General features: G+C 62.5%; 1 protein-coding gene across 1 annotated transcript in view; it reads right to left on the bottom strand.

The window, feature by feature from the left end:
* Positions 1 to 26,200, bottom strand: part of LOC137466493 (lysine-specific demethylase 5C-like) — a 30,122-nt gene extending 3,922 nt beyond the window's left edge. The window contains 28 exon segments of the mRNA XM_068178221.1: positions 796 to 995; positions 2,262 to 2,319; positions 3,552 to 3,882; positions 3,884 to 4,080; positions 4,817 to 4,951; positions 5,026 to 5,205; positions 6,667 to 6,805; positions 7,436 to 7,527; positions 7,529 to 7,603; positions 7,605 to 7,697; positions 7,699 to 7,797; positions 8,377 to 8,490; positions 9,834 to 9,884; positions 9,887 to 10,014; positions 10,103 to 10,227; positions 11,867 to 12,048; positions 14,098 to 14,292; positions 16,312 to 16,431; positions 16,513 to 16,675; positions 18,221 to 18,402; positions 20,653 to 20,811; positions 22,110 to 22,229; positions 23,347 to 23,505; positions 23,592 to 23,770; positions 25,470 to 25,593; positions 25,689 to 25,823; positions 25,895 to 26,078; positions 26,160 to 26,200. Of these exon segments, the coding sequence (XP_068034322.1) occupies positions 796 to 995; positions 2,262 to 2,319; positions 3,552 to 3,882; positions 3,884 to 4,080; positions 4,817 to 4,951; positions 5,026 to 5,205; positions 6,667 to 6,805; positions 7,436 to 7,527; positions 7,529 to 7,603; positions 7,605 to 7,697; positions 7,699 to 7,797; positions 8,377 to 8,490; positions 9,834 to 9,884; positions 9,887 to 10,014; positions 10,103 to 10,227; positions 11,867 to 12,048; positions 14,098 to 14,292; positions 16,312 to 16,431; positions 16,513 to 16,675; positions 18,221 to 18,402; positions 20,653 to 20,811; positions 22,110 to 22,229; positions 23,347 to 23,505; positions 23,592 to 23,770; positions 25,470 to 25,593; positions 25,689 to 25,823; positions 25,895 to 26,078; positions 26,160 to 26,200 (3,960 nt within the window).
* Between the last annotated feature and the right edge of the window lie 456 nt (positions 26,201 to 26,656).

Raw genomic sequence — 26,656 nt, 5'->3', positions numbered from 1 at the left:
TTTTGGGGGTGTGTTCTGTATCCCAGGGAGGTTTTGGGGTGTGTTCTGTACCCCAGGGAGGTTTGGAGGTGTGTTCCATATCTCAGGGAGGTTTGGGGGTGTGTTCCGTATCTCAAGGAGGTTTGGGGTCCCCCGGGCAGTTTTGGGGGTGTGTTCTGTACCCCAGGGAGGTTCGGAGTCCCCTGGGCAGTTTTGGGGTGTGTTCTGTATCCCAGGGAGGTTTTGGGGTGTGTTCTGTACCCCACGGAGGTTTGGGGGTGTGTTCCATATCTCAGGGAGGTTTGGGGTCCCCAGGGAGGTTTGGGGGTGTGTTCCGTATCTCAGGGAGGTTTGGGGATGTTCTGTACCCCAGGGAGGTTTGGGGTCCCCCGGGCAGTTCTGGGGTGTGTTCTGTATCCCAGGGCGGTTTGGGGTCCCCTGGGAGGTTTGGGGGTGTGTTCCATATCTCAGGGAGGTTTGGGGTCTCCAGGGAGGTTTTGGGGATGTTCCGTATCCCAGTGAGGTTTTGGGGGTGTGTTCTGTACCCCAGGGAGGTTTGGGGTCCCCCGGACAGTTTTGGGGTGTGTTCCGTATCTCAGGGAGGTTTGGGGTCCCCCGGGCAGTTTTGGGGATGTTCTGTACCCCAGGGAGGTTCGGGGTCCCCTGGGCAGTTTTGGGGTGTGTTCTGTACCCCAGGGAGGTTTGGGGATGTGTTCTGTACCCCAGGGAGGTTCGGGGTCCCCCGGGCAGTTTTGGGGTGTGTTCTGTACCCCAGGGAGGTTCGGGGTCCCCCGGGCAGTTTTGGGGTGCCCGTACCTCAAGCAGCAGGCGGAACAGGGCCAGCGGGGGCGGGCGCGTGGCCTGCAGCAGCCGCCAGATGCTCTGGGCCTCGTCCAGCGTCACCTCCAGCAGGTCCCCCTCCATCATCAGCTCCTCCAGCGGCCGCCGCGTGCCCTCGGCCAGCTCCAGCACCGGCCCCTGCAGCCGCGGCAGCGCCGCGCTCAGCGCCTCCAGCTCTGCGGGGACACCACGGGGACATCGTGGGGACACCACAGGGATGTGGGGACATCGTGGGGACACCACAGGGACGTGGGGACCATCGTGGGGACACCACAGGGACGTGGGGACATCGTGGGGACATCGTGGGGACACCACAGGGACGTGGGGACATCGTGGGGACACCACAGGGGCATGGGGACACCACGGGGACATCGTGGGGACACCACAGGGGCATGGGGACACCACGGGGACATCGTGGGGACACCACGGGGACATGGGGACACCATGGGGACATCGTGGGGACACCACAGGGACAGGGAGACACCGTGGGGACATCGTGGGGATACCATGGGGACATCGTGGGGACACCATGGGGATATGGGGACAACATGGGGACATCGTGGGGACACCACAGGGACATGGGGACACCATGGGGACACCACAGGGACATGGGGACACCGTGGGGACATCGTGGGGACACCACGGGGACATCGTGGGGACACCATGGGGATATGGGGACAACATGGGGACATCGTGGGGGCACCACAGGGACATGGAGACACCATGGGAAAACCACAGGGGCATGGAGACACCACGGGGACATCGTGGGGACACCACAGGGACGTGGGGACATCGTGGGGACACCACAGGGGCATGGGGACACCAAGGGGACACCACAGGGACATGGGGACACCATGGGGACATCGACACCACAGGGACATGGGGACACCACAGGGACATCGACACCACAGGGACATGGGGACACCATGGGGACACCACAGGGGCATGGGGACACCATGGGGACATCGTGGGGACACCATGGGGACACCACAGGGACATGGGGACACCATGGGGACACCACAGGGGCGTGGGGACATCGTGGGGACATCATGGGGATATGGGGATACCATGGGGACACCATGGGGACACCACAGGGACATGGGGACACAGAGGTTCCAGCCCCAGCAGCGCTGTGCTCAGCACCTCCAGCTCTGAGGAGACACCATGGGGACATCATGGGGACATCACAGGGACATGGGGACACAGTGGGGACACCACAGGGACACGGGAACATGGGGACACAGGGTGCGCTCAGCACCTCCAGCCCTGCGGGGACACTGAGGGGACACCACAGGGACATGGGGCCACTGCAGGAACCCCCAGAGATCCACAGGAACCCCCAGCCCCTGCCGAGCCCACCAGGGATCCGGGGGATCCCCGGATCCCTCTGTCCCTCCCCCGTGGGATCTGCTGGATCCCAGCGGGTCCCCGATCCCACTCACCCGAGGGCAGGGGCCCGTTCTTCTCTGGGCTGGGGGCGTCCCCGTTCTCCACCGACACCTGGGGGGGGACGGAGGGAAGGCGTTCTGGGGGGGGGCTCAGCCTCCCCCAGCCCCAAAACCACCCCATAACCCCAAAACCTGCCCCACACCTCCCCACTGCCCCCTAGACCCTTCCACCTTAGTCTGCTCGTTGTGGCTGGCCTCGCACAGGGGTTTGACACCCCAAATTCCCCCCAAACCCCCATAATTCGCCCTAAATCCCCTGCTTGTTGCGGCCGGCTTCGCGCAGTGCCCTGACACCCCGAATTCCCCCCAAAGCTCCCCAAAATCCCCAACAAATTCCCCCAAACCCCCTGTAATTCCCCCCAAACCCCAACAAATTCCCCCAAAGCCCCCATAATTCCCACTAAATCCCCCAATTCCGACACCTTGGTCTGCTCATGGCAGCTGGTCTCACACAGGGCCCTGACACCCCAAATTCCCGCCAAATCTCCCCAAAACCCCCACAAATTCCCCTCAAACCCCCACAAATTCCCCCAAAACCCCCATAATTCCCCCCAGAACTCCCCGATAGCCACCTGTGTCTGCTCGTTGCGGCTGGCCTCGCGCAGGACCCTAACACCTCAAATTCCCCCCAAATCTCCCCAAAACCCCCACAAATTCCCCCAAAACCCCTGTAATTCCCCCCAAAACCCTGTGATTTCCCCCAAAACCCCACAAATTCCCCCCAAAACCCCCGTAATTCCCCCCAAGCCCCCCCCGATGCCCACCTTGGTCTGCTCGTTGCGGCTGGCCTCACGCAGGACCCTAACACCTCAAATTCCCCCCAAATCTCCCCAAAACCCCCACAAATTTCCCCAAAACCCCTGTAATTCCCCCCAAAACCCTGTAATTCCCCCAAAACCTCCGTAATTCCCCCCAAGCCCCCCCGATGCCCACCTTCGTCTGCTCGTTGCGGCTGGCCTCGCGCAGGACCCTAACACCTCAAATTCCCCCCAAATCTCCCCAAAACCCCCACAAATTCCCCCAAAACCCCTGTAATTCCCCCCAAAACCCTGTGATTTCCCCCAAAAACCTCCGTAATTCCCCCCAGAGCCCCCAGTGCCCACCTTGGTCTGCTCATTGCAGCTGGTCTTACACAGGGCCCCGACACCCCAAATTCCCCCCGAAACCCCCACAAATTCCCCCAAAACCCCTGTAATTCCCCCCAAAACCCTGTGATTTCCCCCAAAACCCCACAAATTCCCCCCAAAACCTCCGTAATTCCCCCCAAGCCCCCCCGATGCCCACCTTGGTCTGCTCGTTGCGGCTGGCCTCGCGCAGGGCGCCGTCGCTGTCCCCGTGCAGGCGGTGCCGCAGGGCCGCCAGGCGCTCCAGGGGCCCGGCCACCTCGGGGGACGCCAGGAGCTGGCGGGCACGGTCCTGCCAGGTGATGGCCCGCTCGGTGAGGCACTGCAGGGCCTCGCCTTCGGGCAACCGCACCGGCAGCTTCTGCAGGGCCACCAGCAGCGCCAGGATGGTCTCGAGGCGCGGCCGCCGCGAGCGCTGGCACAGCGGGCACAGGAACTTGGGCGCGTCCCACTCCCACCAGGCCGGCGAGGGCTTCTGGGCGCCCAGGCGGGGGCCAGGCCACGCAGGAGCCGTGGAACCAGTCCCGGCAGAGCTGGCACTGCAGCATGCCCGGCCCCGCCGGTTGCCCGCACACGCAGGATGGCGGCCCCGGGCCTGGCAGAGGTGGCGCGGCTTTCTGGGCGTTGGCGTGGCGGAGCCGCAGCATGCCCTCCTTCTCCTTCTGCTCGCCCTCCTTGAACGCCACGATCTGGGGGAGGGAGAGAAGGGGGTGAGAGGGGACAGGGATTGGGGAAATGTGGGTGCCCCCCACCCCAAACCCTTGAATGCCAAAATCTGGGGGGGGGAGGAGAGTGGGGTGGGGGTGAAAGGGGACAGGGATTGGGGAAATGTGGGTGTCCCCCACCCCAAACCCTCGAAAGCCATGATTTGGGGAGAGCAGGGGGGTGAGAGGGGACAGGGATTGGGGAAATGTGGGTGCCCCCCACCCCAAACCCTCGAAATCCATGATTTGGGGAGAGCAGGGGGGTGAGAGGGGACAGGGATTGGGGAAATGTGGGTGCCCCCCACCCCAAACCCTCGAAAGCCATGATTTGGGGAGAGCAGGGGGGTGAGAGGGGACAGGGATTGGGGAAATGTGGGTGCCCCCCACCCCAAACCCTTGAATGCCAAAATCTGGGTGGGGGGAGGAGAGCAGGGGGGTGAGAGCTGATAGAGTTGGGGGTCACCCCAAACCCATGAATGCCATGATCTGGGGGACAGCAGAGGGGTGAGAGGGGACAGAGATGACAGAGACTGGGGGGATGTGGGTGCCCCATCCCCAAGCCCCCAAACCCCACAATCTAGGGAGAATAAGGAACGTGAGCAGTGACAGGAATCGAGGTCGGATGCTCCAAACACCCCAATCCTGGGGTGGGGACAGCAGGGACAGGAGAGGTGCCAGCGCTGGGGGTCCCGGGGTGCCCCCCACAGCCCCCACTCCTCACCACAGCACCGGGGTCCCGCAGGTCCTGCGCCGACAGCCCCAAGCTCTCGGCGTCCAGCCGGTACAGCCCCGGCTCCTGCCGCCACTTGAGCCTCTTGCTGCTGTCCGAGCCGGCGTCGGCGCAGGGACACAGCACCTGGGGGACACCGAGGGGGGGTCAGCGCCCTGCCAGGACCCCCCCCCAACACCCCAGAGCCCCCCCAGACCCACCTCGAGCAGGGTGTAGCAGGAGTTCTTCTTGAGGAAGGTGCGGGAGGCCTTGTCCCGCCAGGAGTGCGCGGTGCCCACCTGCACCTCGAGCTGCCGCAGCTCCTCCAGCCGCACCGGCAAGTCCCGGCCCACGGCCACCAGCCCCTCCAGGTCGTCCAGGCACGGGTAGTGGTCACCGTTCTGGGGGGGCACGGGGTCAGGTGGGGTGGCGTGGGGACACGTGGGGACAGGAATGGGGTGAGAGCGGGACGTGGGGGTGGATGGGGATGTGGGAGGGACAGGGTGGGGTCTTGGTGGGGTCATGGTGACAGGGACAGGGATGGGACAGGGATGGGGACACAGTGGCAGGGACAGGAACGGGACAGGATGGGGACAGGGATGGGGACACGGTGGCAGGGACAGGGATGGGGTCTTGGTGGGGTCATGGTGACAGGGACAGGAACGGGACAGGATGGGGACAGGGATGGAACAGGATGGGGACATGGTGGCAGGGACAGGAATGGGGTCTTGGTGGGGACATGGTGACAGGAACAGGGATGGGGTCACAGTAGCAGGGACATGGCAGGGACAGGGATGGGACAGGGATGGGGACATGGTGGCAGTGACAGGAATGGGACAGGGATGGGGACATGGTGGCAGGGACAGGAACGGGACAGGATGGGGACAGGGATGGGGACACGGTGGCAGGGACAGGGATGGGGTCACAGTAGCAGGGACATGGCAGGGACAGGAACGGGACAGGGATGGGGACATGGTGGCAGGGACAGGGATGGGGTCACTCTGGCAGGGACATGGCAGGGACAGGGATGGGGACATGGTGGCAGTGACAGGAATGGGACAGGAGGTGACAGGGATGGGGACATGGTGGCAGTGACAGGAATGGGACAGGGATGGGGACATGGTGGCAGTGACAGGAATGGGACAGGAGGTGACAGGGATGGGGACATGGTGGCAGTGACAGGAATGGGACAGGGATGGGGGACATGGTGGCAGGGTCAGGAATGGGGCCTCGATGGGGTCATGGTGGCAGTGACAGGGATGGGACAGGATGGGGACATGGTGACAGGAATGGGGTCTTGGTGGGGTCATGGTGACAGGGAAGGGGTCACAGTGGCAGGGACGGGATGCGATGGGGACATGGTGGCAGATGGGAGGTCCATGGGGACAAGGACATGGAGGTGTCCAGGGGGGACAGGATGGGGACACAGGAGTGTCCAGGGCCCGTGACAAGGACACAGAAGTATCAGGGTCCATGGGGACAGGACGGGGACACAGGGGTGTCCACTGTCCATGGGGACAGGACAAGGAAGTGCAATGTCCAGGATCCATGGGGACAGGGACATGGAGGTGTCCCAGTGTCCATGGGGACATGGAGGTGTCCAGGGGGGGCAGGATGGGACACAGCGGTGTCCACTGTCCACGGGGACAGGACAAGGAAGTGCAATGTCCAGGATCCATGGGGACAGGGACATGGAGGTGTCCAGGGGGGGCAGGATGGGACACAGCGGTGTCCACTGTCCACGGGGACAGGACAAGGACACGAGGATGACCAAGGGGACAGCCCAGGCGCTCAGGGGGGTGCAGTGAGGGGTCCCAGGGGGTCCCAAGCCCCCCGGGCGGTGGTGGGGGTGCAGAGCCCACCTGGATCTCCTCAACGTCGGCGATCCAGGCGCGGGCCTTGCCCAGGGCCTCCTTCAGGGCCTGGATGTTGGGCAGCAGCGCCGGGATGTTCTCGGCCTCCTTGATGATGGCGGCCAGCGTGGCCGGGGGGTGCTTCTGCCTGCGGCGGGGGGTCAGAGCCAGAGACCCCGAGACCCCCCCGACACCCCCAGACCCAGGGCAGGAACCTCTGAGGAGTCGCTGAACCCCAAACCTTCATGCCCCTCCCCACAGAGTCACCCCCAGCCCCTTTATCCCTTCCTGGGCACGTGGGGAGCAGCCCCCAGCCCCTTTATTTCCCACACAGACACACGAGTGGAAGCCCCCAGCCCCTTTATTTCTCACATAGACACAGAAGGGGCAGCCCCCAGACCCTTTAAAGCCATGTGCTGTAACCCCCAGACCCTTTAGAACCCTTGAGAGACACGAGGGGCAGCCCCCAGACCCTTTAGAACTCTTGAGAGACACGAGGGGCAGCCCCCAGACCCTTTATAACACGAAGGGCAGCCCCCAGACCCTTTAGAACCCCTTGAGAGACACGAGAGGCAGCCCCCAGCCCCTTTAAGCCATGTGCTGGAGCCCCCAGCCCCTTTCTATCCCCCCAAAGCCAAGATGGGCAGCCCCCAGCCCCTTTATTTCCCACACAGACACATGAGGGGCAGCCCCCAGCCCCTTTCTGTCCCCACCCAGGGGACACAGGCTGCAGCCCCAGCCCCCCACCTCCCCCTGGGGAGGGGTCCCTCCCCCTGACCTGGCCTCCAGGCACATCTGAGCCTTCTCCTCCCAGCGCTGGGCGATGGTCAGCAGCTCCTGCAGCTCGGCCATGGCCACGTCCACGGCGGGGGCTGGGGGCCACGGTGCGGCCGGCCTGGATGAGGCCGCGCATGACGGGCAGGGGCACGCGGGCACGGGGGGGAGCGCAGGGTGGCCGTCACCTCCTCCAGCCACGCGGCCTGGGCCAGCTGCCGCTCCAGCCGCCGGCCCTCGGGCACCTCGACGCCCAGGCGGGCCCCCCCGCTCCAGCAGCTCCTGCAGAGCCCCCGGGCCCGGGGGGGGCACGTCCAGCGCCGCCCGCGCCTCCGCCTGGAACGCTTCCACCCGCTCCAGTAGCGCCTGCGCGGGGACACGGGGTCAGGGACAGCCATGGGACACGGGGGGGACACCGCAGGGACACTGGGTGACACTCCTAGGACACTGGGTGACACCGCTGGGACATCGTGGGACACCACAGGGGCACCCCCAGGACACTGCAGGACACCACTGGGACACCGTGTGACACCCCCGGGACACTGTGGGACACCCCTGGGGCATGCAGGGACATCCCCAGGACACTGTGGGACACCCCTGGGACAGCGTATGACACCCCTGGGACACTGTGTGACATTTCTGGGACACGCAGGGGGCACCGCCAGGACACCGTGTGACACCCCCAGGACACTGTGGGACACCCCTGGGACAGCGTGTGACACCCCCAGGATATGCAGGGACACCCCTGGGACAGCATGTGACACCCCTGGGACACTGTGTGACATTTCTGGGACATGCAGGGGGCACCGCCAGGACACCGTGTGACACCCCCAGGACACTGTGGGACACCCCTGGGACATGCAGGGGACACCTCTGGGACACTGTGGGACACCCCTGGGACAGCGTGTGACACCAAGTGACACCAAGGGACACCATGTGACCCACCTGCACGTCCCCGATCTGGTGCATGACACAGGGCAGTTGGTTCATCTGCTCCAGGAACGCCCGCAGCTCCTCCACCGTCAGCGCCGGCGCAGGGACCCTGCGGGGACAGCAGCACTGCTGGGACAGGGAGGGGACAGGGAGGGGACATGGAGGGGAAAGGGACCCTGCGGGGACAGCAGCACTGCTGGGACACCGAGGGGACAGGGAGGGGACAGCAGCACTGCTGGGACAAGGAAGGGACAGGGACCCTGCAGGGACATGGGGACAAGGAGGGGTCAGCGGCACTGCTGGGACAGGGAGGGGACATGGAGGGGAAAGGGACCCTGTGGGGACAGCAGCACTGCTGGGACAGGGAGGGGACAGGGAGGGGACAGCGGCACTGCTGGGACAGGGAGGGGATGGGGACATGGGGACTTATGGAAGGTCTACAGGAAACAGAATGGGGACTCGAAGGTGTCCAGTGTCCCTAGGGACAGGACAGGGACACAGAAGTGTCCAGGACCCACAGGGGACAGGACAGGGACACGGAAGTGTCCAGGACCCACAGGGGACAGGACAGGGACATGGAAGTGTCCAGGATGGACAGGGGACAGGACAGGGACATGGAAGTGTCCAGGACCCACAGGGGACAGGACAGGGACATGGAAGTGTCCAGGACCCACAGGGGACAGGACAGGGACATGGAAGTGTCCAGGACCCACAGGGGACAGGACAGGGACATGGAAGTGTCCAGGACCCACAGGGGACAGGACAGGGACACGGAAGTGTCCAGCACCCACAGGGGACAGGACAGGGACACGGAAGTGTCCAGGACCCACAGGGGACAGGACAGGGACACGGAAGTGTCCAGGACCCACAGGGGACAGGACAGGGACACAGGAGTGTCCAGGATGGACAGGGGACAGGACAGGGACACAGGAGTGTCCAGGATGGACAGGGGACAGGACAGGGACACAGGAGTGTCCAGGATGGACAGGGGACAGGACAGGGACATGGAAGTGTCCAGGACCCACAGGGGACAGGACAGGGACACGGAAGTATCCAGGATGGACAGGGGACAGGACAGGGACATGGAAGTGTCCAGCACCCACAGGGGACAGGACAGGGACATGGAAGTGTTCAGGACCCACAGGGGACAGGACAGGGACATGGAAGTGTCCAGGACCCACAGGGGACAGGACAGGGACATGGAAGTGTCCAGGACCCACAGGGGACAGGACAGGGACATGGAAGTGTCCAGCACCCACAGGGGACAGGACAGGGACACGGAAGTGTCCAGGACCCACAGGGGACAGGACAGGGACACAGAGAAGCACAACAGGGACAGCAAACCGAGTACGTTGAGACTCGGGCTGGACACACATGGAGAGTACACACATGGAGAGTGCCCCACGATGGTGACACTGAGCTGCTGGGGACACTCAGGGGACAGCTGGGGACACTCAGGGGACACTCACCCCGGTCTCCTGGGAGCTGATGAGCCCCCAGGGCCTCGGACACGCAGCGCTCGGCCCTGGCCCAGGCAGCCCTTGAGGCGGTGCAGCAGCTCGTTCTCGGGGAACTTGCGCTCCCTCGCCTCCGACTCCAGCGCCCGCAGCTCCATCCAGCGCTGGCCGGGCACAGCCAGGGGGGTCAGGGCTGAGCTCTGAGCCCCCAAGCCTCACTTCAGAGACCCCCAAAACCCACCCCACGCCCACGCCCCCCCCTCCCCGGGACCCCCACTCACTGCGCTTGCGGCCGTCCTCCACCTCGAGGGCGATGCGCACCTTGTTGGCCCAGGTGTCGAAGGACTCGGCGCGCACCTTGAGCTTGTGCAGCATGGCCGGCAGCTCGTCCAGGGTGTAGCGGTACCTGGGGGGCACTGGGGGGTCACTGGGAGCCCCCCCGTGCACCCACGACCCCCCCCCAAAAAGGTACAAACAGGACCCCCAGACTGAGCTCATGGGGTATGGGGGGGTGGATTCCGGGTGGTGGTGGGGGGTAGAGAGATGCCCCAGCTTGGCAGAGGAGACCCCAGGTTGTGGCTGTGTCCCCCCCACCCCACGCCAGGGGCACCCCCGAGATCTTCAGCACCCCCAAATCACTAGCAGGACTTCATCCAGGGTCACGCCAGGACCCACAGACCCCCCAGCTCAACTCCATGTGTGTCCCCAAGGTCACAACAAGGGCCCCAAAACCCACCCGAAATCTCACAGACCCCCCCCAACCACCCCCAAGGGAACATCCAGGTCCCCAGCCCCCCAAACCCCATCCCAAATCTCACAGACCCCCCCAAACCACCCCCAAGGGAACATCCAGGTCCCCCAGCCCCCAAACCCCATCCCAATCTCACAGACCCCCCCCAAACCACCCCCAAGGGCACATCCAGGTCCCCATCCCCCAAACCCCATCCCAAATCTCACAGACCCCCCCAAACCAGCCCCATATCCCCCCCAAGGGCACATCCAGGTCCCCAGCCTCCCCAAAACTGTCCCCAAGTCCCTTTCCAGGGAACCACTGAGACCTCCAGCCCCCCTGAAACATCTCCACATCCCGTTATAGGGTACCCCAGCCCCCCAAACCCCATCCCAACACCCCAAACCCATCTCCCAGCCCCCCAAATCCCATCCCAACACCCCAAACCCCATCCCAACATCCCAAACCCATCTCCCAGCCCCCCAAACCCACCTCCCAGCCCCCCAAACCCCATCCCAACACCCCAAACCCCATCCCAACACCCCAAACCCATCTCCCAGCCCCCCCAAACCCCATCCCAGCCCCCCAAACCCCTGTCCAAGCCCACCAAAACCCCTCTCCCAGCCCCCCCAAACGCATTCAAACCCCCCAAACCCCCTCTCTCACCCCCCCAAACCCCAGACAAACCCCCCCAAACCCCATTCAAACCCCCCCAAACCCATTCAAACCCCCCAACCCCCTCTCCCAGCCCCCCCAAACCCCATTCAAACCCCCTTAAACCCCTTTCCCACCCCTCAACCCCCTCTCCCACCCCCCAAATCCCCATTCAAACCCCCACAAACCCCATTCAAGCCCCCCCAAACCCCATTCAAGCCCCCCCAAACCCCCATTCAAACCCCCCAAACCCCTCTCCCACCCCCCAAACCCCATTCAAACCCCCCCAAACCCCATTCAAAACCCCCCCAACCCCCCTCTCTCACCCCCCCAAACCCCAGTCAAACCCCCCCAAACCCCATTCAATACCCCCCCCAAACCCCATTCAAACCCCCCAACCACCCCCTCTCCCAGCCCCCCAAACCCCATTCAAACCCCCCAAACCCCCTCTCTCACCCCCCCAAACCCCATTCAAACACCCCCAAACCCCTCTCCCACCCCCCAAACCCCATTCAAACCCCCCAAACCCCCTCTCCCACGCCCCAAACCCCATTCAAACCCCCCCAAACCCCATTCAAATCCCCCCAAACCCCATTCAAACCCCATTCAAAACCCCCCAAACCCCTGTCCCAGCCCCCCCCAAGCCCCCCTGCCCCCCCACCTGAGGTACTGCTTGCTGCGGGGGCACTTGCAGAGGTCGTCCATGTGGTAGAGGCAGACGAGGCCCTGGGGACAGTCGTAGCAGGCCAGGGCTGACAGGAAACACGTGGTCTTGCACTTGTCACACTGCCGCTCGTCGTCGGGCAGCAGCTCGAAGGCCTCGCGCTCCGCCTCCGTGATGCCCTGGGGGGGGCCAAAAAATGCACATCAGACCCCCCCCACGGAGATTTTGGGTGCCCCCAGCACCCCCAATCCCTTCCTGATCCCCTGACTGGAATAAAAATTCTGTCAGATCCCCCCCCAGCATTCCTGCTCTGCCTCTGTGAAACTCAGGGGAGGCCAAAAAATGCACATCAGACCCCCACCAATGGAGATTTTGGGGTGCCCCCAGCACCCCCAATCCCTTCCTGATCCCCTGACTGGAATAAAAATTCTGTCAGATCCCCCCCCAGCATTCCCTGCTCTGCCTCTGTGAAACTCAGGGGGGGCCAAAAAATGCACATCAGACCCCCCCCACGGAGATTTTGGGGTGCCCCCCAGCAACCCCCAATCCCTTCCTGATCCCCTGACTAGAAAAAAATATCTGTCAGATCCCCCCCAGCATTCCTGCTCTGCCTCTGTGAAACTCAGGGGGGGGGCCAAAAAATGCACATCAGACACCCCCCACCATGGAGATTTTGGGGTGCACCCCAGCACCCCCTAATCCCCCATAACCCCCTGAGGGTGGCACAAATGCAACTCTCATCCCTTCCTCAGAGCTTTTGGGGTGCCCCTAACACCCCCCATAAACCCCTAAGGGTGACACAAACACAACCCTCACCCCTTCTTCAGAACTTTTGGGGTGCCCTAACACCCCCATAACCCCCTGAGGGACCAAACACAACCCTCTCTCCATCCCCAGAACTTTTGGGGTGCTCCTAACACCCCCCTTATGGGTGGCACAAACACAACCCTCACCCCCACCCCAGAGCTTTTGGGGTGCCCCAGCACCCCCAATCCCCCATAACACCCTAAAGGAGGCACAAACAAAACCCCTCACCCCTTCCCCAGAGCTTTTAGGGGGTGCCCTAATCCCCCCATAACCCCCTAAAGGTGGCACAAACAAAACCCTCACCCCTTCCCCAGAACTTTTAGGGGGTGCCCTAATCCCCCATAACCCCCTAAAGGTGGCACAAACAAAACCATCACCCCTTCCCCAGAGCTTTTGGGGTGCCCTAACACCCCTATAACCCCTGAATGAGGCACAAACACAACCCTCACCCCTCTCCAGAACTTTTGGGGTGCCCCTAACACCCCCATAAACCCCTAAGGGTGACACAAACACGACCCTCACCCTCCCCAGAGCTTTTGGGGTGCCCCTAACACCCCAACAACCCCCTGAGGGACCAAACAAACCCCTCACACCCTTCCCCAGAGCTTCTGGGGTGCCCCCAGCACCCCCAATCCCCCATAACACCCTAAAGGTGGCACAAACACAACCCTCACCCCCTCCTCAGAACTTTTGGGGTGCCCTCATCCCCCCATAACCCCCTGAAGGAGGCGCAAACACACCCCTCACCCCTCTCCAGAGCTTTTGGGGTGCCCCCAGCACCCCCAATCCCCCTAAGGGTGGCACAAACACAACCCTCACCCCTTCCCCAGAGCTTTTGGGGTGCCCCCAGCACCCCCAATCCCCCTAAGGGTGGCACAAACACACCCCTCACCCCTTCCCCAGAGCTTTTGGGGTGCCCCCAGTCCCCCATAACCCCTGAATGAGGCACAAACACAACCCTCACCCCTCTCCAGAGCTTTTGGGGTGCCCCCAGCACCCCCAATCCCCCATAACACCCTAAAGGTGGCACAAACAAAACCCTCACCCCTTCCCCAAAGCTTTTGGGGTGCCCCCAGCACCCCCAATCCCCCATAACACCCTAAAGGTGGCACAAACAAAACCCTCACCCCTTCCCCAGAGCTTTTGGGGTGCCCCCAGTACCCCATAACCCCTGAATGAGGCACAAACACACCCCTCACCGCTCTCCAGAGCTTTTGGGGTGCCCCCAGCACCCCCAATCCCCCTAAGGGTGGCACAAACACACCCCTCACCCCTCTCCAGAGCTTCTGGGGCGCCCCAACCCCTCCATCACCCCTTGAGCGTGACGCAACCACCCCCTTGCAACTCCCCCCTCCCCACCCCACCCCTCCATCTCTCGGGGCGCGCCCCCCACCCCCCCCATTTTTGGGGGTGCCCCCCACCTTCTCCAGCAGGGCCTTGCGCAGCTTGCGCTCCTCCTGCACGAGCACGAACATCTCCTTGTGCACGGCGGCCGCCAGGTTCAGGTCCAGCTTCTCGGGGCTCGCTGCCATCTTGCAGATCAGCTCCTCGTGCGAGAAGACGCAGTAACGGCGCAGGCGGCGGTAGTGCTCGATGCACTGCCTGCCCGCCGGGAGCTGCAGGGGATTGGGGGGTCAGGGGGATCCCCAAAATCTGGGGGGAACCCCTAAACACAGCCCTGAACGCGGCTGGGCTGAGCCCTCAAACTGGGAACCCTCAAACTGGGAACCCTCAAACTGGGCAGTGCTCGATGCACTGCCTGCCTGCCGGGAGTTGCAGGAGATTGGGGGGTCAGGGGGATCCCCAAAATCTGGGGGGAACCCCTAAACACAGCCCTGAACACAGTGGGGTGCCCTCAGTGCTGAGCCACCCCATACCCCTGAACTGGGCAGTGCTCGATGCACTGCCTGCCGGGAGCTGCAGGGGATTGGGGGGTCATGGGGATCCCCAAAATCTGGGGGGAACCCTAAACACAGCCCTGAACGAGGCTGGGCTGAGCCCTCAAACTGGGAACCCTCAAACTGGGAACACTCAAACTGGGAACCTCAAACTGGGAAGTGAGTCCCTGAACTGGGCAGTGCTCGATGCACTGCCTGCTCGCGGGGAGCTGCAGGGGATTGGGGGGTCAGGGGGATCCCCAAAATCTGGGGGGAACCCCTAAACACAGCCCTGAACCCGGATGGGCTGAGCCCTCAAACTGGGAACCCTCAAACTGGGAACCCTCAAACTGGGAACTGAGTCCCTGAACTGGGCAGTGCTCGATGCACTGCCTGCCAGGAGCTGCAGGGGATTGGGGGGGTCATGGGGATCCCCAAAATCTGGGGGGAACCCCTAAACACAGCCCTGAACCCGGCTGGGCTGAGCCCTCAAACTGGGAACCCTCAAACTGGGAACCGAGTCCCTGAACTGGGCAGTGCTCGATGCACTGCCTGCTCGCGGGGAGCTGCAGGGGATTGGGGGGGTCATGGGGATCCCCAAAATCTGGGGGGAACCCCTAAACACAGCCCTGAACTCAGTGGGGTGCCCCCAGTGCTGAGCCACCCCACACCCCTGAACTGGGCTGTGCTCGATGCTCACGGGGAGCTGAAAGGGATGGGAGGGGGCAGGGGGTCAGGGGATCCCCAAAATCTGGGGGGAACCCTAAAAACAGCCCTGGTACTCCCAGTGCTGACCCCCCAAAGCTGGGAACCCCCTAAACACAGCCCTGAACAGAGCTGGGCACCCCCAAAGCTGGGGGACCCCAAACCCTGTACCCCTCAACACAGCCTGGAGTTTCTGGGGGTTCCCTTCAGGCCTTTTTTGGTTCCTTTCTTTGCAGATTTTATTGTTCCCCTTGAAATTTTTGGGTTTTTTTCCACTCCTCCAGTTTTTTTTCTTTTATTTTTTTGTATCCCCCTGGATATTCTGTGCCCCCCCCCAGGTACTTTCTGTACCCCCAGGTATTTTCTGCCCCTGCCAAGTACATTTTCCCCCCTCCCAGGTATATCTTCTACCCCCCTAGGTATATTTTTTAGCCCCCTAACTACATTTTCTCCCCTTCCAGGTATATTTTCTACCCCCCTAGGTATGTTTTCTGCCCCCCCCAAGTATATTTCCTGCCCCCCAGGTATATTTTTGGCCCCCCTAAGTACATTTTCCCCCCCTCCCAGGTATATTTTCTTCCTCCCTAGGTATATTTTCTCCCTCCTAGGTATATTTCCTGCCTCCCCAAGTACATTTCCTGCCCCCCAGGTATATTTTTCTCCCCTCCCAGGTATATTTTCTACCCCCCTAGGTATATTTCCTGCCATCCCAGGTACATTTTCTCCTCTCACAGGTACATTTTCCACCCCTTAGGTACATTTTCTCCCCTCACAGGTACATTTTCTTCCCCCCTAGCTACATTTTCTACCCCTTAGGTACATTTTCTCCCCTCACAGGTATATTTTCTACCCCTTAGGTATATTTCCTGCCCCCCAGGTACATTTTCTCCCCCTCACAGGTACATTTTCTTCCCCCCTAGCTACATTTTCCTCCCCTCCCAGGTGTATCATCTGCCCCCCAGGCATATTTTTCTGTCCCCCTGGGTACATTTTCTGCCCCTCCAGGTACATTTCCTGGCCCCCCCCGGGTATTTTGGAGCCCCCAGAGCTCACCCAGTCGGCCGTGCAGAAGTTGACAGCCTCGGCAAAGTTGTAGCCCTGGTTGAAGCCGCTGTGGTAGGCGCGGGGGAAGGTGATGACGAACTCGCCGGCGCATTGGTTGGTCCGGACCACCTGGGGACACACCTGGGCTCACACCTGGGCTCAGCAGGCTGGGACAAGGCCCAGGGGGGCCGGGGGACACCCCCAACTCACGGGGACGCCGTGGGCCATCAGGGTGTTGGGGTTCATGAGGGTGACGAGCTGGTGCAGGAGGTCGGGCTGGCTCTCGAACAGCTCCGGCGTCAGCTTCTTCATCACCTCCTCCAGGTGCTCGGCCGCGAACGACGGGACCCCGTACCACGTCTTGGGCTCGCCCCTGGGGATGGGACACCCCAAAAACGTCCTGATCCACCCTAAAAACCTCCTGATCCCACCCTAAAAACCTTCTCATCCCACCCTAAAAACCTTCTGATCCCACCCTAAAAACCTCCTGATCCCACCCTAAAAAACCTCCTGATCCCACCCTAAAAACCTCCTGATCCCACCCTAAAAACCTCCTGATCCCACCCTAAAAACCTCCTGATCCCACCCCAAAATCCTCTTCATCCCATCCCGTACCACATCTTGGGCTCGCCCCTGGGGATGGGACACCCCAAAAACGTCCCGATCCACCCTAAAAAACCTCCTGATCCACCCTAAAAACCTCCTGATCCCACCCTAAAAAACCTCCTGAGATTCCACCCTAAAAACCTCCTGATCCCACCCTAAAAACCTCCTGATCCCACCCTAAAAACCTGATCCCACCCCAAAATCCTCCCGATTCCACCCTAAAAACCTCCTGAGATTCCACCCTAAAAACCTCCTGATCCCACCCTAAAAACCTCCTGATCCCACCCTAAAAACCTCCTGATCCCACCCTAAAAACCTCCTGAGATTCCACCCTAAAAACCTCCTGATCCCACCCTAAAAACCTCCTGATCCCACCCTAAAAACCTCCTGAGATTCCACCCTAAAAACCTCCTGATCCCACCCTAAAAACCTCCTGATCCACCCTAAAAACCTCCTGATCCCACCCTAAAATCCTCCTGACCCACCCCAAAAACCTCCTGATCCCACCCTAAAATCCTCCTGAGATTCCACCCTAAAAACCTCCTGAGATTCCACCCTAAAAACCTCCTGATCCCACAATAAAAACCTCCTGACCCACCCTAAAAACCTCCTGATCCCACCCCAAACCCCTCCTTATTCCACCCCAAAACCCTCCTGATCCACCCCAAAACCTCATCATCCCACCCCGTACCACATCTTGGGGTTGCCCCTGGGGATGGGGCACCCCAAAAATGTTCCTCCTGGCCACACAAACACCCCAAAATCACCTCCCTGGGTACCCAGAATCACCCTCTGGGCACGCAAATGCCACCCAAACACCCCAAAGTCACTCCCCTAGCCCCCCCAATACCCCAAAGTCGCCCCTCTGGACCCCCAAACACCCCAAAGTCACTCCCCTAGCCCCCCAAATACCCCAAAGTCACGCTCCTGGCCCCCCAAATACCCCAAAGTCGCTCCCCTGTCCCCCTAAACACCCCGAAGTCACTCCCCTAGCCCCCCAAATACCCCAAAGTCGTTCCCTTGGCCACCCAAACCCCCCAAAAGTCACCGCTCTAAGCCCCCAAGACACCCCAAAGTTGCTCCCCTGTCCCCCTAAACACCCCAAAGTTGCTCCCCTAGCCCCCAAATGCCACCCAAAACACCCCAAAGTCGCCCCTTTGGCCCCCCAAACACCCCAAAATCCTCCCCTAGCCCCCAAACACCCCAAAGTCAATCACCTAGCCCACCAAGTGCCACCCAAACACCCCAAAGTCGCCCCCCCTGGCCCCCTAAACACCCCAAAATCACCCCCAGACACCCCCCCAGTGCCCACCAGTGGAGGTAGTTGATGGAGTAGCTCCAGTGGTCCTCGATGTGCCAGCAGAAGGCCGAGAACACCATGCCCACGTAGAGCCAGGGCACCTTCATGCCCGAGATGTCGGCGTTGATGTGGCACAGCACCGACTGCTGCAGCACCGGCATCACGTTCAGGTTCCAGCCGCTGCCCGCGTACTCCTGGGGACAGCGGGGACGGCGTCACCCGGGCACGGGGACGGGGCACTGCCGCCCCATGGGGACAGGGACACTGAGGGGATGGTGTCACCCCGGGCACGGGGACAGGGCGCTGCCACCCCATGGGGACAGGGACACTGAGGGGATGGTGTCACCCCGGGCACGGGGCACTGCCGCCCCATGGGGACAGGGACACTGAGGGGACAGCGTCACCCGGGCACAGGGACGGGGCACTGCCCCACCATGGGGACAGGGACACTGAGGGGACGGTGTCATCTGGGCATGGGGACAGGGCGCTGCCACCCCATGGGGACAGGGACACTGAGGGGATGGCGTCACCCCGGGCACGGGGGCACTGCCGCCCCATGGGGACAGGGACACTGAGGGGATGGCGTCACCTGGGCATGGGGACGGGGCACTGCCGCCCCATGGGGACAGGGACACTGAGGGGATGGCGTCACCCGGGCACGGGGCACTGCCGCCCCATGGGGACAGGGACACTGAGGGGATGGCGTCATCTGGGCATGGGGACAGGGCACTGCCACCCCATGGGGACAGGGACACTGAGGACAGTGGGGACGGCATCACCCTGGCACCGGGACACGGCATTGCCCCGCCATGGGGACAGGGACACTGAGGGACACCAGCACCCTCATTGTGGGGACAATGGGAATGCCATCACCACAGGGGACAGGGGCATGGCATCACCCCCCAGTGGGGACAGGGACACCACAAGGGACAGGGAGCACCGGATCACCCCCCCAAGGGGGACAAGAGGACACCAGGTCACCCAAAGTGGGGACAGGGGATGCTGGAACACCTCCAGTGGGGACAGGGACACTGGGTCACCCCCAATGGGGACAGGGGACACTGGGTCACCCCCAATGGGGACAGGGGACGCTGGAACACCACCAGTGGGGACAGGGACACTGGGTCACCCCCAATGGGGACAGGGACACTGGAACACCACCAGTGGGGACAGGGACACTGGGTCACTCCCAATGGGGACAAAGACACTGGGTCACTCCTCATGGGGACAGAGGACACTGGATCACCCCCATGGGGACAAGAGGACACTGGGTCATTCCCAATGGGGACAGGGACACTGGGTCACCCCCAGTGGGGACAGGGGACACTGGAACACCCCCAGTGGGGACAGGGGACACTGGAACACCCCCAGTGGGGACAGGGGACACTGGGTCACCCCCAGTAGGGACAGGGGACACTGGATCAGCCCCAGTGGGGACAGGGACACTGGGTCACCCCCAGTGGGGACAGGGACACTGGGTCACTCCTCATGGGGACAGGGACACTGGATCACCCCCATGGGGACAGGGGACACTGGAACACCCCCAGTGCGGACAGGGGACACTGGATCAGCCCCAGTGGGGACAAGAGGACACTGGGTCACCCCCAATGGGGACAGGGGACACTGGGTCACCCCCAGTGGGGACAGGGGACACTGGATCAGCCCCAGTGGGGACAGGGACACTGGGTCACCCCCAGTGGGGACAGGGACACTGGGTCACTCCTCATGGGGACAGGGACACTGGATCACCCCCAGTGGGGACAGGGGACACTGGAACACCCCCAGTGGGGACAGGGGACACTGGGTCACCCCCAGTGGGGACAGGGGCACTGGGTCACTCCTCATGGGGACAGGGACACTGGGTCACCCCCAGTGGGGACAGGGACACTGGGTCACCCCCAGTGGGGACAGGGGACACTGGATCAGCCCCAGTGGGGACAGGGACACTGGGTCACCCCCAGTGGGGACAGGGACACTGGGTCACTCCTCATGGGGACAGGGACACTGGATCACCCCCAGTGGGGACAGGGGACACTGGGTCACCCCCAATGGTGACAAGAGGACACTGGGTCACTCCCAATGGTGACAAGAGGACACTGGGTCACTCCCAATGGGGACAGGGACACTGGGTCACCCCCAGTGGGGACAAGAGGACACAGGGTCATTCCCAATGGGGACAGGGACACTGGGTCACCCCCAGTGGGGACAGGGGACACTGGAACACCCCCAGTGGGGACAGGGGACGCTGGGTCACCCCCAATGGGGACAGGGGACGCTGGGTCACCCCCCACAGGACCAGGGGACACTGAGTCACTCCTCATGGGGACAGGGGCCACCGCGTCACCCTGCCGCGTGGCAGTGCCCCAGGAGGAGGTGCCAATGTCCCTGGCAGTGCCCCGAGGGAGGTGCCAATGTCCCTGGCAGGTGACAACGCCCTGTCCCACCTCCTCCTCGGGGGACAGGCGCCGTTTGCCGTCGCGCACGGGGAAGCCGGAGCCGAACTCCTTGGAGTGGATGTCGGCGCCGTACTCCACGGTCACGTCCTCCTCGATGCTGTTCACCAGGCGCCAGAACTCCTTCTCCACCAGCTCCGTGGGCACCATCTGTGGGCAGGGGGCTTCAGGGGGGGCAGGGGAAGGGTTTGGGGGCATTTTGGACAGATTTGGGGGCATTTTGGGACATTTTGGGTGAGATTTGGAAACTGTTCACCAGGCGCCCAGCTCCGTGGGCACCATCTGCGGGCAGGGGGCTTCAGGGGCGGCAGGGAAAGGAACTGGAGACATTTTGGGGGGTTTTGGGGGCATTTTGGGGGGATTTGGGGACATTTTGGGGGATTTTGGGTGAGATTTGGAGATTGTTCACGAGATGCCAGATCTCTTCCTCCAGCTCTGTGGGCACCATCTGTGGGCAGGGGGCTTCAGGGGGCAGGGGAAGGGTTTGGGGGCATTTTGGACGGATTTGGGGGCATTTTGGGGGGTTTTGGAGACACTCTGGGGGGGGTTTTGGAGATTGTTCACCAGGTGCCAGATCTCTTCCTCCAGCTCTGTGGGCACCATCTGCGGGCAGGGGGCTTCAGGAGGGCAGGGGAAGGGTTTGGGGGCATTTTACGGGGGTTTTTGGGTGGGATTTGGAGGCTGTTCACCAGAACTCCTTCTCCACCAGCTCTGTGGGCACCATCTGCGGGCAGGGGGCTTCAAGGGGGGCAGGGGAAGGGTTTGGGGGCATTTTGGACTGATTTGGGGGCATTTTGGGGGGATTTGGGGACATTTTGGGGGATTTTCGGTGAGATTTGGAGATTGTTCACGAGATGCCAGATCTCTTCCTCCAGCTCTGTGGGCACCATCTGTGGGCAGGGGGCTTCAGGGGGCAGGGGAAGGGTTTGGGGGCATTTTGGACGGATTTGGAGGCATTTTGGGGGGGGTTTTGGGTGAGATTTGGAAATTGTTCACCAGGCGCCAGAACTCTTCCTCCAGCTCTGCGGGCACCATCTGTGGGCAGGGGGCTTCAGCGGGGACAGGGGAAGGGATTTTGGGGCGTTTTGAAGGGTTTTGGAGACGTTTTGGGGGGGGTTTGGGGGGCCCACATGGACGGGCATGTTGAACTAGTCGGCCTTGAAGGTGTCACCCGCCTCACTGAAGTGAGGGAGGTCTGGGGGGCTCAGGGGAACCTGGGGGGGTTTTGGGGGGTCCAGGGCGGTTTTAGGGGTCCGGGGGGGTTTGGGGGGACCCAGGCAGGTTTTGGGGGGGCTCACATGGACGAGCACATTGAAGTAGTCAGCCTTGAAGGCATCACCCATCTCACTCAAGTGAGAGAGATCTGGGGGGTTCAGGGGAACCTGGGGGGGAGGTTTGGGGGGTCCAGGCAGGTTTTGGGGGGTGAGGGGGGGTTTTGGGGGGCTCACGTGGACGGGCATGTTGAAGTAGTCGGCCTTGAAGGCGTCGGCCATCTCGCCGAAGCTCTGCAGGGTGTACTCCCGCGTGGCCTGCTCGAAGCCAAACGCCTCCGGGGGCCGCTTGCACTCCTGGGGGGACACCAGGGGGGTCAGGGGGCTTGGGGACACCGGGAGGGGTCACTGGGGGGGTCAGGGGGCTTGGGGACACCAGGAGGGGTCAGGGGGCTTGGGGACACCGGGAAGGGGTCACTGGGGACACCGGGAAGGGTCAGGGGGCTTGGTGACACTGGGAGGGGTCAGGGGGCTTGGGGACACTGGGAGGGGTCACTGGGGACACCGGGGGGTCAGGGGGCTTGGGGACACGGGGAGGGGTCACTGGGGACACTGGGAGGAGTCAGGGGGCTTGGGGACACTGGGAGGGGTCACTGGGGACAACTTCACACTTGGGGTACCCTACAGAAAGCACCTCAGGGGGTCTCTAACCCCATAGATGGGGGTCTCAGCCCCACAGACAGAACTGGATGGGATTTGGGAGCCCCCATCCCACAGATCAGCGGAACCCAAACCCCCCTGAAAGCCAGGACACCACACAAGGGGGGTCTGGTCCCAACCCCACAGGTCAGGGGGTCCCTAACCCCATAGATGGGGGTCCCAACCCCACAGATCAGGGGGTCCCTAACCCCATAGATGGGGGTCCCAACCCCACAGATCAGGGGGTCTCTAACCCCATAGATGGGGGTCCCAACCCCACAGATCAGGGGGTCTCTAGCCCCATAGATGGGGGTCCCAGCCCCACAGACAAATCTGGATGGGATTTGGGAGCCCCCATCCCACAGATCAGCGGAACCCAAACCCCCCTGAAAGCCAGGACACCACACAAGGGGGGTCTGGTCCCAACCCCACAGATCAGGGGGTCCCTAACCCCATAGATGGGGGGTCCCAGCCCCACAGATCAGGGGGTCCCTAACCCCATAGATAGGGGTCCCAACCCCACAGATCAGGGGGTCTCTAACCCCATAGATGGGGGTCCCAACCCCACAGATCAGGGGGTCCCTAACCCCATAGATGGGGGTCCCAGCCCCACAGACAAATCTGGATGGGATTTAGGAGCCCCCATCCCACAGACCAGAGGAACCCCAACCCCCTCACAGCACAGGACACCACACAAGGGGGGGTTCCCAGCCCCACAGCTGGGATGTGACCCACAGCGGGGGGAGCCCAGGGGGTGTCCCCACGTGCCCCTCACCGCCATGACGCATTTGGGGCAGCGCCAGATGCCCTTGGGGATCTCGGGCAGGGGGGGCAGCAGGCAGAAGATGTGGTAGTTGTCATCGCAGCCGTCGCACAGCAGCAGCTTGTCGTCCTCGTCACCCCGCGAGCAGATCCGGCACACGTAGGAATCCACCTGGGGGGAGGGAAAGGGGGATTTTGGGGTGGGGATTTGGGGGTCTGGGGGGGAGTCCCACCCCAGCCCAGGAGAGCCCTACTCACGAACTGGCTGTTGCTGTGGCTGCGGCGCAGCCTCATGGTCATCTTGGTGCAGGGCTCGGGGCTGTGGCGCAGCTCGTCCCGCCCGTCCCGCGCCCCCGGCGGCACCGGGGAGCCCCGGGGCTCCCCCGCCGGCTCCTCCTTCACCACCACCGTGGGGGGGCACTCGGGGCCATCCTTGTCTGTGGGGAGGGGGGAAATGGGGGTTACTGGGAGACTGGGGGGGGCTGGGAAGCTGGGGGGTGCTGGATCATGGGGGGTTACTGGGAGATTGAGGAGGGGGCTGGGAGATTTGGGGGGTGCTGGATCATGGGGGGTTACTGGGAGGTTGGGGGGTGCTGGATCATGGGGGGTTAATGGGAGACTGGGGGTTACTAGGAGGTTGGGGGGTGCTGGGAGATTTGGGGGGTTACTGGGAGATTTGGGGGGTTACTGGGAGGTTTGGGGGGTGCTGGATCATGGGGCTTAATGGGAGATTGGGGGGTGCTGGGAGATTTGGGGGTTGCTGGGAGATTTGGGGGGTGCTAGATCATGGTGGGGGTTACTGGGAGATTTGGGGGGTGCTGGATCATGGGGGGTTACTGGGAGATTGGGGGGTGCTGGATCATGGGGGGTTAATGGGAGATTGGGGGTTACTGGGAGGTTGGGGGGTGCTGGGAGATTTGGGGGGTGCTGGATCATGGGGGGTTACTGGGAGACTGGGGGGTGCTGGGAGATTTGGGGGGTGCTGGGAGATTTGGGGGGTGCTGGATCATGGGGGGTACTGGGAGATTTGGGGGGTGCTGGATCATGGTGGAGGTTACTGGGAGGTTGGGGGGTGCTGGATCATGGGGGGTACTGGGAGATTTGGGGGGTGCTGGGAGATTTGGGGGGTGCTGGATCATGGTGGGGGTTACTGGGAGATTGGGGGGTTACAGAACAATTGGGGGGTGCTGGGCGATTGGGGGGTGCTGGATAATGGGGGGTACTGAGAGACTGGGGGGGTTATTGAACCTTTGGGGGGTTCTGAACCACTTAGCAACTGGGGGAGTACTGAACTATTGAGGGGTTACAGAAGAATTGGGGGTTACTGAGAGTTTGGGGGGTTACAGAACAATTGGGGGTTACTGAGCAATGAGGGGGTGCTGAACCTTTGGGGGCTATGGAACCATTGGGGGGTTACTGAGAGATTGGGGGGTACTCAACCTGTGGGGGGTTACAGAATCATTGGGGTGGTTACTGAATTATTGGGGAGCGCTGAACGGTTGGGGTGTTACGGAAAAATCGGGGGAGCTCTGAACCACTGGAGGTTCTTGAGCAGTTGGAGGGGGTTACAGAACAGCTGGGAGAGCTCTGAATTATTGGGAGGTTTTTGAACCATTGTGGGGTTATTGAACAACCAGGGAAAGGGATCTGAAAAACGGGAGGGCGTGTCGAAAGAATGGGAGCGGGCAAAAGAGGAGGAGAAGGGGTTCCCTGAAGAACTGGGGGAAAAGGGGTCCCTAAAGACCGGGAGAGGGGTGTCTGTCCCACTAAGGAGAAATCTGTCCGTAAGTAACTGGGGAGAGAAGGTTCCTGAAGAATTGAGAAGGAGACATCCCATAAAACCTGTGGGTGTGGGACGGCATCCCCAAAAATATGAGGAGAGGTACCCAGAAGCTCTGGGAGGCGTGACCCAAAAGAGAGAGGAAACAGGAAGGGAAAAGTCCCTGAAGAATCCAAAAGAATTTGGGAGACACCCCAAATTGTGGGCAAAGAGGCTCCTGCAAGAACTCCGGGGGTGTGCCAGAATAAAAACCAAAAAAGATCCCAAAAAGACGCAGAGGTTCCCAGAAAAATTTAAGGGGTCCCAACAACCCCTGCACCCCCACATGAGGTGGGGGAAGGGGGGGTCCCCAATACCTTTCTTCCTCAGGGTCTTATCCTTGGCCACCAGCCCCAACCCTAACATTTTGGGCCCGGCCCCGTAAATCTGCAGCTTCTTCAGCTCGGGGTTCTTCTCGATGTCCTCCTCTGTGGGCTCGGGCTGCGGGACAGCGGCGTCAGGGGGGATCCCAGGGAGGGATTTGGGGATCCCAGGGAGGGATTTGGGGATCCCAGGGAGGGATTTGGGGTGCCCACCTCCTGCTGCAGGCGCTTGGCACGCCGGCCGTAGCTGTTGAACTTGGAGGGCTGCACGGACTGGCGCAGGGGGATGCTGTGGGGTTTGTACTCCCGGTCCTTCTCCTCGCTCTCAAAGGGCCGCGCGTGGCACTGCTGGAGGGAGGGGGGGACCCTCAGCGTGGCCTGGGGTCTCCCCCAGGGCCCCCCCAAAGCCCTGCGCTCACCACCAGGTTGGCCCCAGACTGGTACATCTCGTAGGGGTAGATGATGCGCTCGTAGTGCGCCCGCAGCAGCGAGCCGATGTTCTTGCCCGACGGGTACGAGAGGCGCTGGGCCACCCGCGCCCACCGCCGGTCCTTGCAGATGGCCTCGTAGCCACCCTCCTCCATCACCACCTGTGAGGGGACACTGAGGGCTCAGGGACACCCCAGAGCCACCGAGAGCCACCCAAGGCCACCCCAGAGCCACCTCAGAGCGACCCGTGCCCACCGCTGGTCCTTGCAGATGGCCTCGTAGCCACCCTCCTCCATCACCACCTGTGAGGGGACACTGAGGGCTCAGGGACACCCCAGGGCCACCCAGAGCCACCTAGAGCCACCTTCTCCTCCACCCAGAGCCGCCCAGGACCACCGCTGGTCCTTGCAGATGGCCTCGTAGCCACCTTCCCCTGTCACCACCTGTGAGGGGACACTGAGGGCTCAGGGACACCCCAGGGCCACCTAGAGCCACCTTCCTCCACCCAGAGCTGCCCAGGACCACCGCTGGTCCTTGCAGATGGCCTCGTAGCCACCTTCCCCTGTCACCACCTGTGAGGGGACACTGAGGGCTCAGGGACATCCCAGGGCCACCCAGGGCCACCCAGAGCCACCTAGAGCCACACAGAACCACCCAGAGCCACCCCAGAGCTACCCAGGGCCACCCCCAGTCCTTGCAGATGGCCTCGTAGCCACCTTCCTCCAGCACCACGTGTGAGGGGACGCTGAGGG

This window comes from Anomalospiza imberbis, unplaced genomic scaffold (genome assembly GCF_031753505.1).
Source record: "Anomalospiza imberbis isolate Cuckoo-Finch-1a 21T00152 unplaced genomic scaffold, ASM3175350v1 scaffold_231, whole genome shotgun sequence".
Lineage (NCBI taxonomy): Eukaryota > Metazoa > Chordata > Aves > Passeriformes > Viduidae > Anomalospiza > Anomalospiza imberbis.
Note: the sequence above shows the minus strand (reverse complement) of the source record. Positions and strands in the feature narration are given on the sequence as shown.